The sequence below is a fragment of the Teleopsis dalmanni genome, chromosome 1 (assembly GCF_002237135.1).
Source record: "Teleopsis dalmanni isolate 2A chromosome 1, ASM223713v2, whole genome shotgun sequence".
Classification (NCBI taxonomy): Eukaryota; Metazoa; Arthropoda; class Insecta; order Diptera; family Diopsidae; genus Teleopsis; species Teleopsis dalmanni.
Window position 1 is genome coordinate 102,222,546 of NC_051846.1, and position 10,365 is coordinate 102,232,910.

The 10,365-nt window shown below is 29.1% G+C and overlaps 1 protein-coding gene across 1 annotated transcript; it reads left to right on the plus strand.

Moving 5' to 3' along the window:
* The first annotated feature begins 2,484 nt into the window (after positions 1–2,484).
* On the plus strand, positions 2,485–3,147 carry LOC119663211 (protein ALP1-like). The gene has a single exon (XM_038072871.1). The coding sequence runs from the start codon at positions 2,485–2,487 to the stop codon at positions 3,145–3,147; it is 663 nt and encodes a 220-aa protein (XP_037928799.1).
* Positions 3,148–10,365: the final 7,218 nt, after the last annotated feature.

A 10,365-nucleotide genomic window follows, 5' to 3' on the forward strand; every position in this document is an offset into this window, starting at 1 on the left:
ATTGATAACATATGGAGCGTTTTGCTTTTTATTTGTAGTATGTGTGGAAAGTGTTTTTGGTTTGCTAATTGATTCTTTATTTTGTTTCTGGTTACTTATTCGTTTATCTCTAATTTTTCGCAGCTCAATAGCTACAACACACCCTCTGAAGTTCGCAGGATGGTTTTCACCACAGTTGCAACACTTTGCCTGTTCGTTAGCATCTTTTATGCAATTAATAGTAAGGTGATTGCCTTTGCATTTAACACATCTCGATATCCTATTACAATAATTCTTAGTGTGACCAAACCCCTGGCAGCTTTTACACTGTGGTATAAGTTTGGGAGACTTGACAGCTTCTATTTTGACTATTGAGTGCAGAATATGTCTTATTCCGAATATTTTATTGATGTCTTCGTTATGTTCAAACGTTCGAAGAAATATGTCTAATGGTTCTTTTGTTTTTGTTTAAGTTTGTTTTTAGCACTCAATGCTTTGAAGCCCTGTTGCTGCAAATCGCTAACAATACTTTCTTCTTCACATGAATGGTGCAATTTTTTTGCAATGACTCTGATAGGTCGTATCTGTTTATTTTCGTACGAAAACCAGTTGAAGTTTGTAAGGCCCAAATTTTGCGCTGAAATATAGGCCCACAAACTAAACGAATGACCCTGTAAATTACATAGTTAAATAAATATTTTCTTAAACGAACGAGTTTTGATTAGTTTTTTTTTTTGATTAGTGAATTTTGATTTTGTTTTCGAATTTGTTTACTTTTTTCCAAATTCACACACACTTGAAAACAGCTGATAGAGACAGTAAACAAAGCTTAAAAGCTCAAAAACAAATTTACAAAAAAGTGTTGCAAATTGTGAAAAATTGTGTAATTGTGTAATTTAATAACAAACTTATTCTAAATAAATAAAATAAATAAATACGCGAAAGGACGCTTCAAAAGAATTTATTGTTTGATAAATTCTTTAGTAAAATTGAAATTTATACTTTATTATATTATAAATTTATATTATACTTATATTAATAATATATATTTATATTTTTTTTTTTTCAATACTTACTATATTTTTCGTGCCATTTAAAACAGAACTTTAAAGGTTTATAATTAAATAATTAAAAAGTAGAAGCTTCTTTTTCACAACAAATTACTCAGAGACAGTTGGCTGCTCAGCTAACTTCCGTGATACCAACCACGATATGCAAATTAATAGATCACCGCCTTCGCATAGCAGAGGCACAAACCACTCTCCCATATGCTACCCAACAGCAGATGGTAGTTCTGAGAAGCCAATCACGAACCAAACAACAATGCTAAACAACCAAACCCAAAGGCAACGCTCATACTCGGTAAGTGAAACTTCTTGCAAACAATCAAGCTACCAACCGCAAAGTCCAGCAACAACTTCGAAAAATAACACAGCATCAGCGCAACAAAATAACGCAGCGTAACATGTTAACATATTGACAAATATATTGCAAAAGAATAGTAACAGCAAAAAATCCTAATTCACCCAAAGTCCGTGGAATGGATAAATATATTCACATCATAAAAAGAAAACGTAGTCCGAAACAAGAAAATGCTAACAATGCAATCTCGACAAAAACTCGAAAAATAGAAAATATTTCGACAGCGAATCGTTTTGCCGTTCTAGCCGAAGATAATAAAAGCTGGGTTTCAGCAAACATAATCCGCTCAATGATCTGAATCATCTTTGCTGAAACGATACGGATCACGTATGAAAGCAATTGGCAACGCGTGAATTATGTCAGATGTGTTTGTTTACAAAATTTTTTTTTGATTTGTGTGAATAATTTTGGCGGTAAAAGAATAAGTGAAATAATTTAAATATAAAAAATTTTGAAAAATACAAAAAAAAAATAATAAAATTTTTGAAATATCTGAACTATTAAATGTAAGTTTTTGTTTAGTATTTACTTTAAAACTTAAATTTAATTCTGTATGAAATAAATTGAAATCACAGATTTTATTAGAATCATCAAGTGAAAGCGAAACCGACTCTTCTATTTCATTTTTAAACACTAGTTCTAGTGTAATTAGCTCAGGGGATGAAGTTCATCAGCATGAATATAGTAAAAATTTTGTTGAATGTATTAATAATTTTTCTGATGAGGACTTCAGAAAAAACTTTAGGCTTAAAAGAAGTACTACAAATTATTTGATTGGTATGTGCGTATAAAAAATACAATTGCTATTAATTAATTATATTTTATTTTTCAATAGATTTGTATATAAATTCCAATCAGCAACAATAAAATGGCCGTGGTGGTCACAATCGGACGAGTGCAGGGAAGGAGATTTACATTTTTTTGTGGTATATGGCGAATACAAATACTTTTCGCGAAATTGGTATTTGTTTTAGCATATCCAAAGCTTCAGCCTGGAGAATAGTTAAAAGAACAAGTGCTTGGCTCATATCAATTGGACATCAATTTATAAAATGGCCAAATACGTCCGAGGCATTTGCTAATATGGCAAAAGTGGAAGCCACGAAGAAATTTCCGTTTGTGATTGGTTGCATAGATAGCACCCATATAAAAATAAATGCACCACATCATAGCAAGGAGGCTTATTTCAATAGGAAACATTATTATAGCTTAATCTTACAGGCCGTTTGCGATGCAAATGGTCTGTTTATAGATGTGTGTGTTGGAGAGCCTGGTTCCTTGCATGACAGCCGAGTATTACGTAGATCACAACTATATAGTACAGCTTCATTGCCAAGCAAATTCCCCAATGGTTCTTTTATATTAGGAGATTCTGCATATCCCAATTTAAATTGGCTTGTAAGTCCATTTAAAGATAATGGTTCTTTGTCTTCTGCCCAAAGACAATTCAATGTAATGCATTCGCAGGCAAGAATTGTTATCGAAGACGCTTTTGGGCGTATGAAAACTAGGTTTCGTCGACTCTTGCACTTCATGGAACAGCAAAGAACTCCTGCGATAACAAATTTAATTATGTGTGCATGCATATTGCATAATATATGTTGTTCGCAAAATGATGAAATTGATAATGAATTTACCCAAAATGTGAGCGAAGAAGATATAATAAATACGCAAAATTTTGAAGTGGATAACAGACGGAGTTCAGTTTTACAATATTTAATTGAAACTGGAATCATAACATCTTAACATCGAATCATTTTATTTTCATTTATTTACAATTGCTTTATTCCACAAGTAAAGTATGTATTGTGTTTAAATAAATAAAAGAATTTAATTAAAGTTTTAAATATTCATTTGAATTTACTTTTTTTTAATAAATTAACAAAAAAACAATAACAATTTTCAATAATAACACAACATGAATAATAAAAACAATAATTATTATTATAGTAATAATTAAAACATTACTTAACATATATAAGGAAATAAATAATAACAATTAAGTAAATAGATAAATAAAATATAAATACTAGCAAATAATAAATAAAATAAATAATAAATAAAATAAATAAATAAAATAAAATTCATTTGAATTTACTTTTTTTTAATAAATTAACAAAAAAACAATAACAATTTTCAATAATAACACAACATGAATAATAAAAACAATAATTATTATTATAGTAATAATTAAAACATTACTTAACATATATAAGGAAATAAATAATAACAATTAAGTAAATAGATAAATAAAATATAAATACTAGCAAATAATAAATAAAATAAATAAATAAAATAAAATAAATACATACAAATAAACAAGAAATAAATATATAAATACATAATTTTAATAAATTAATATGAATTTACTTTTTTTTAATAAATTAACAAAAAAAGAATAACAATTTTCAATAATAACAACATGAATAATAAAAACAATAATTATTATTATAGTAATAATTAAAACATTACTTAACATATATAAGGAAATAAATAATAACAATTAAGTAAATAGATAAATAAAATATAAATACTAGCAAATAATAAATAAAATAAATAACAAATAAAATAAATAAATAAATAAAATAAAATAAATACATTCAAATAAACAAGAAATAAATATATAAATACATAATTTTAATAAATTAATATGACGAACAAACATATAACTTAAAATAAACTTAAAATTTATTTGGAGGGCGCGTTATTAGCTATTTTTTCCAATAGCTTCATTTTTTCCTTGTGCTGCTCTGATTTCATTTTAAGTGCCTCTTCTTTTAATTCCAATTTTCTTTGAGTATATTCTTCCAAAATTTTTATTTTTTTGGCAGCATATTCTTGCACTGTTTTTGATTTTTCAGGTGGAGTATTGTTGCATGGCGACAATTGCCTTTTACGAGACGGTCCTGGAACCTCTGAAAAACATACACTTAAAATAATTAATCTATATTTATTAAAAGAGGAATGCATCAGAAAAATATATTACATAATTCATTTGCTAAAGTTTGTATAAATTGAAACACAACACAAGCTTTGTCGTCTGTATTTAGCAATAGATTTTAGCTCACTGAAATTTTGACAAAAAACAAGTCACCATAATTAACAACTATAAGACTAATCAATCTACGCACATTCTTCCATACAATTCAATTGCATTAAAACAATTTTATATCACAAAACACTAAATATATACATGTTGGTGTGTTTTAACTCTGGTACTAACCATCTCCAGGCAATGCGATTATTTGATTACCGCTTAAATTTAAAGTATGCGAGTTTGCAATCATTGGGCTTTTTCTAAATATTTCTTCCATCAGGTCTTCATAGGGCGCTGGGCAAGGTGAAGCACCACTTTGCTTCCTATTATCTTTTGAAGCTTTATATGCTCGCAAAAGATTTTTAATTTTAGCTTGAAGCATTTCCACAGGGGTGGGCTGAGCCTTTTAACTACTTATAAAAAAAAGTTTTTACACTTAATGCAAATACATACCAATATCCCTTGTGCTTCTAAATCAAGCAGAACGTTCTGCATAGCGTATTTTTTACGCCGATGATCTTCGAATTCATCTTTCCACCTCTGATAGGAAAGCAGTAACGCCCTTGTTTCCTCTTTTGTCCAATTGCGCCTCTCACTATAATTTAAATTTGAAAATATCATTAATTTTATAAATAAAAATAAAACTCAACTATTTGCCGCCAAACTCCATGTTTTCACTTGTTGTTTTCTTTAAATTTTCTAAGTCACCGTATCATATGTTAAAATCGCATTGCCAACCACATTTGCATTAAAATACTTACACTTTTATCTTTTATATACATTCCACATTGAACCAGAACTTGAACCAGATCAATTGCTGGTTCACCCCATTGTTTTTGTTTTGTATGTAAAATTGAGCGGATCATGTTTGCTGAAACACAGCTATTGTTACTCTTGGCTTTACAGTGCTGTTTAAATCACAGCCTATAGTAATCGAGCTTGTGCATCTTTAGATCTTCTGTCGCAGCAGCAGTGGTCCCATCGGCAAGTATAACAGCAAAATCTTTGAGATCCGCCTGGGTTACAGCAGTAATAGACATCAGCAACACCTTGCGCTTCATCACATCTCTACGATAGGTGTTCCAGACTTTGATTTGACTACAAACAACAAATTTTGTTTTCAATGAAATCTTAAGTTTTCTCTTTTTTTTATTTAATTTCTATTCACATTAATGATATCTATAAATAGCTTGTGTTAGTTTTTTTCCCATAATATCTAAAAAAAATAGCAGAGATATCAGTATAATAACAGAAAAGAGATATATTGTAGTGTCATATCAGACCATGACCACACGCAATTCAATGTGTGCGATATGATGATCTGACACTTTAACCCAAAACACTTCAAATCATTATTTATAACCCAGAAACCCAAATTGTATAGCACAATAATTTATGAGTTGGTAATTCGACTCCTTAGTTTTGTCATTTCTTTATGACAAACATTTTAGTGCATAGCGAAGTATAATTACTTCAGCATGTGCTTGGCAATTTGGATTTCTAGAACACATTAAAATATGTCAAGTGTTGTGCGGATCATATTGCAAGCAATTGTGCATGCAATATGATTTGCCCTCTTTTACAGTTGGTCACCATATGTGTGTCAACTATTAAGAAATGATATTGTTGACCAATGACGTAAGTATATAGAAACTAAGAATTATATTAACCAATAGAATTTAAGTAAATAATAAAATGTAAAATAGATTATTGTAAAACCGAACTATGATCGGTATGAAAAATATAATTGTACGACAGTCTGGTTCTGAACGTAATCTTAAAGAGTGTACACTAAGTTTATCAATATACTTATCCTAAATGATAAATAAAATAAATAAATGAATTTTATACTAATAAAAAAAGTGTGTTTAAATTTATAAATTTATGGACCATTAAAACCCCACATGGCGATCCTGCAAATTTGCCAAACGGCAAAAGGAAACATTAAATAAATAATTTGTTTAAAAACTTTAAAAAAAAACTCCAGTTTAATAAAAATGTGCTAATACGAATAAATAAATAAATTTAATACAAACCGTGTATTTAATAGTGTATTTAATAAAAATATTAATTGTGTAGTTTATACAAAATAAACGAATTTTAAATTTGCCAATTGATTTTTAAAAATCCTATAAAAAGAAACATATTCAGCTCTAAAAAAAAAAAAAAAAAAACAATGTGCTATTAGAAGTGAAGAGTGAAAGTAAAAGGTGAACTATTTTTACAAGATTTAAAAGTATTTCACTGCTTTGTTTGTGGCAAAAGCTTCAAACATAAATATATTTTAAACAAGCATTTGTATAAGCATGATTATATAATAAAGTATGCAAATGCCTTAGTAAAAAACAATGCCAACTTAATTTGAATATAAAAACAATAAATAATAAATTTATGCAAATAAAAAGAAAAACTATATATATACAAAAAAAAAAAAAGAAAAATAATAAAAATAAAAATCCAACCTCGATCGGAAGAATACTGAAGAGTAATGGGCTGGTTTTCAAAGGACATACCGCAAACGGAACAGAAGACAACAACCAACAATATGCAAACAGTAGCTGTCAACACAGGACATGAACAGGTAATCGTCATTACGGTAGTTGTAATAATAGTTATATTGTACATCGCCCATAAAGTTAATAAATATATAAAAAAATACGTGCATAAGCATGCACACAGAAATTTGTCAAACGATGTATAATACAATATAACATATTACTATTTACCATATAATAAGATTAATACGAAACAAGATATATTCATTAATATGATTGAACAAAAGTTAAATAAAAATCTTTAATTGTATTTGTAAAAAAAAAAAAAAAATTATATTAAAATAATACTGAAAATTATCATTATTATCATTATTATTAATTGTGAATACAAAATGTGTTAAATTATATTGTTTATATTAAAAGAACCACATTAAATAAATTAATAAATTATAAGTAATATAAATGAAAGTCACACCATTTAAATACTCTTTAATTCATTGTTTAAGTCATTGTTTCATTTCCTTTGTACGCGAACGATAGTACCTATAAATACCGTATTAATTCACATTTTGAATACTGTCTCTGATATTTCTTTCCTTTATTGTTGCTCTACTGTGTTCAATTCTCTCGTATTTATGTTAGTTGAAAGAATAAAATATTCCCCTTTTTCTAATATAATTTAATGGAAATTATTAGTACTCACATAAGTGAAGTACATAGTATATTAAGAAACGCAAAGAAAGCTAGTGTAAGAGGATACACTAAGCAAACGATAGAAGAAAAATTAAATAGATTAGAATACCTTAAAAACTCTGTTAGTTCAATATATATTGAATCCAAATTAGTAGAATCCCAAAACCTTAAAGAAATATTTCTTGAAAAATATTCGCTCGCACATAAACAATTGAATAAAATGTCAATGACAGAACAAACTGACAACCTAGTAACTCATAACCAACCTCTACCAAACACATTAAGTACGACACGAAATTCAAACACAAGGATGGCTTCGTATGATTCAATTCTGGAAAACGTAGAAAAGGTTCTACCCACATTTCAAGGAAGACAAGAGGAATTAAGTTCATTCCTCCATAGATTACAATTGTACGATAAGAAGATAACAGAAGAGAACAAACAAGAGTTCTTAGAATACATTGTAGAATGCAAACTTCACCACAATGTACGTGCTAGAGTCTCACCACTGGGTTATCCAGATACTTTAGAACAGTTAATAGAGAAACTTACCAAAGCCTACGTTGCAAAGGGTACAGTACAACAGTTACTGCAAAGGATCAACGAAATGAGACAAGGTCACAATCAATCTGTTACAGAATTCAGTGACAAGATGGCCAAACTACTTTCAAGTCTTAATAACATCTCTTTACTTAAGAGAAATTATAATATAACTTCACCACAAGCTGAAGGCATTCTTATAAGCAATGATGAACACGCATTGTTAGCCTATAAGAAAGGACTTAATGCAACCTACTCACAAACGGTACAGGCTGCACAACCTAAATCTTTTCAAGAAGCTAGGGACTTTGCGGAAAATTTAGTTTTTCCAGATCAACGACAACAGGTTTTATATACTCAACACTACCGTGGCAATATGTCGCCACAACAATACAATCAAAGGAGAAATTTCTCTAACCATTTGAATAGGAATAATCAAATAAGAAACCAATATAATAATAATAGGCAGCATAATAATCAAAGAAATCAATATAATAATCAAAGAAATCAATTTAATAATTACCAAAATAATAACAGTTCTAGAAACCAATATCAAGGAATTCAACGTAACAACAACCAAAGGTACCAACGTAACAATGGTCAAAGAAACCAAAACTATCAACATAACCAGAGAAACACCTATAACAGGAATATGAACCAAAGACATGTTCGCTTAACATCATCACAGGAAAACTACATGCGACCAGAGGAAAACCAGTAGAACTCTCCTCTGGTAAAAATAAAAATAATATCTACACATACAACCCCAATATATCTAATTACATAAAAGTATTTTGCCAAAATACTAAAACTTTCATAAAATTATTAATCGACACAGGTGCAGACGTGTCAATAATTAAATATAAACACAACATAGATTATAATTCAAATAAAACATTAATATTAGTTGGAATTACAGACAGTTACAGAACATCTCTAGGAACCACAAACCTACAGATAAAATTTGATGAAACATATTTACATTATGAATTTTCAGTAGTAGAGAAAAATTTTCCCATAGAAGTCGACGGTATCATTGGAAGGGATTTTCTAACAAAATTCCAATGTAATATTGATTATTACACCTTTTTACTCACAGTAAACAACAACGAACAAGAAACAACTGTTCCCATTTACTACAAACCAATAGTAATTCAAGCAAGAACAGAGCATATTTTACCGATAGATATGTACTTCGAAGAAGACACATTGCTAATTTTTCAAGAAATTGACAAAGGTGTTTTCATCGCAAATACCATAGTTCCCGGAAAAGGAAACTGTCATGTTCGAATTTTAAATACTAATGAACATGACGTTACACTTAATAGATTAAAATTCCAAAGCCGACCACTTAAACATTACAATTACAGCGTCAAAAAGAATACAAAAGAAAATAACCAGTTACGTTTAGAAACACTTCTTAACAAACTACAATTAGGTACAAATAAAACTGTGGATGATGATACACTCATTCCCCTTATATCACACTATCAACACATATTTTTATTGGAAGGAGAACAAATAACATGTAACAATTTCTACACTGAACACATACCAACCACAGATAATGTTCCAATATATATTAAAAACTACAGATTACCATATACCCATAATGATGTAATAAAATCACAAGTCCAAAAACTGCTAGATGACGACATAATTCAACCTTCGAAAAGCCCGTATAACTCTCCAATCTTACTAGTACCAAAGAAATCAGCTGAAGATGAGAAGAAATGGAGACTCGTGATTGACTATAGAAAACTTAACAATAAAATAGTAAACGATAAATTCCCATTAACACGCCTTGAGGACGTACTAGATAAACTTGGAAAAGCAAGATATTTTTCGACGCTCGACATGACTAGTTCATTCCACCAAATACCGATAGATACAAAGTCTCAACAAAAGACTGCTTTTTCAACTACTGATGGACATTATGAATTTAAAAGACTTCCATTTGGACTAAAAATCAGCTCCAATAGTTTTCAACGAATGTTAACACTCGCGTTAACAGGCCTTGATAATGAAGCATTTCTATACGTGGATGACGTGATTGTATTCGGCAATAGTCTAAAACATCATAATATTAATTTGGAAAAAGTCTTCAAAAGATTGAGTGACTACAACTTAAAGCTCAATCCTGAAAAATGTAATTTCCTAAAACATGAAGTAACATATTTAGGACATCTAATAACAGAA

What these genes read in the sequence shown, in the direction of transcription:
- LOC119663211 (XM_038072871.1), top strand. Translation starts at nt 2,485, where the DNA reads ATGGCAAAAGTGGAAGCCACGAAGAAATTTCCGTTTGTGATTGGTTGC.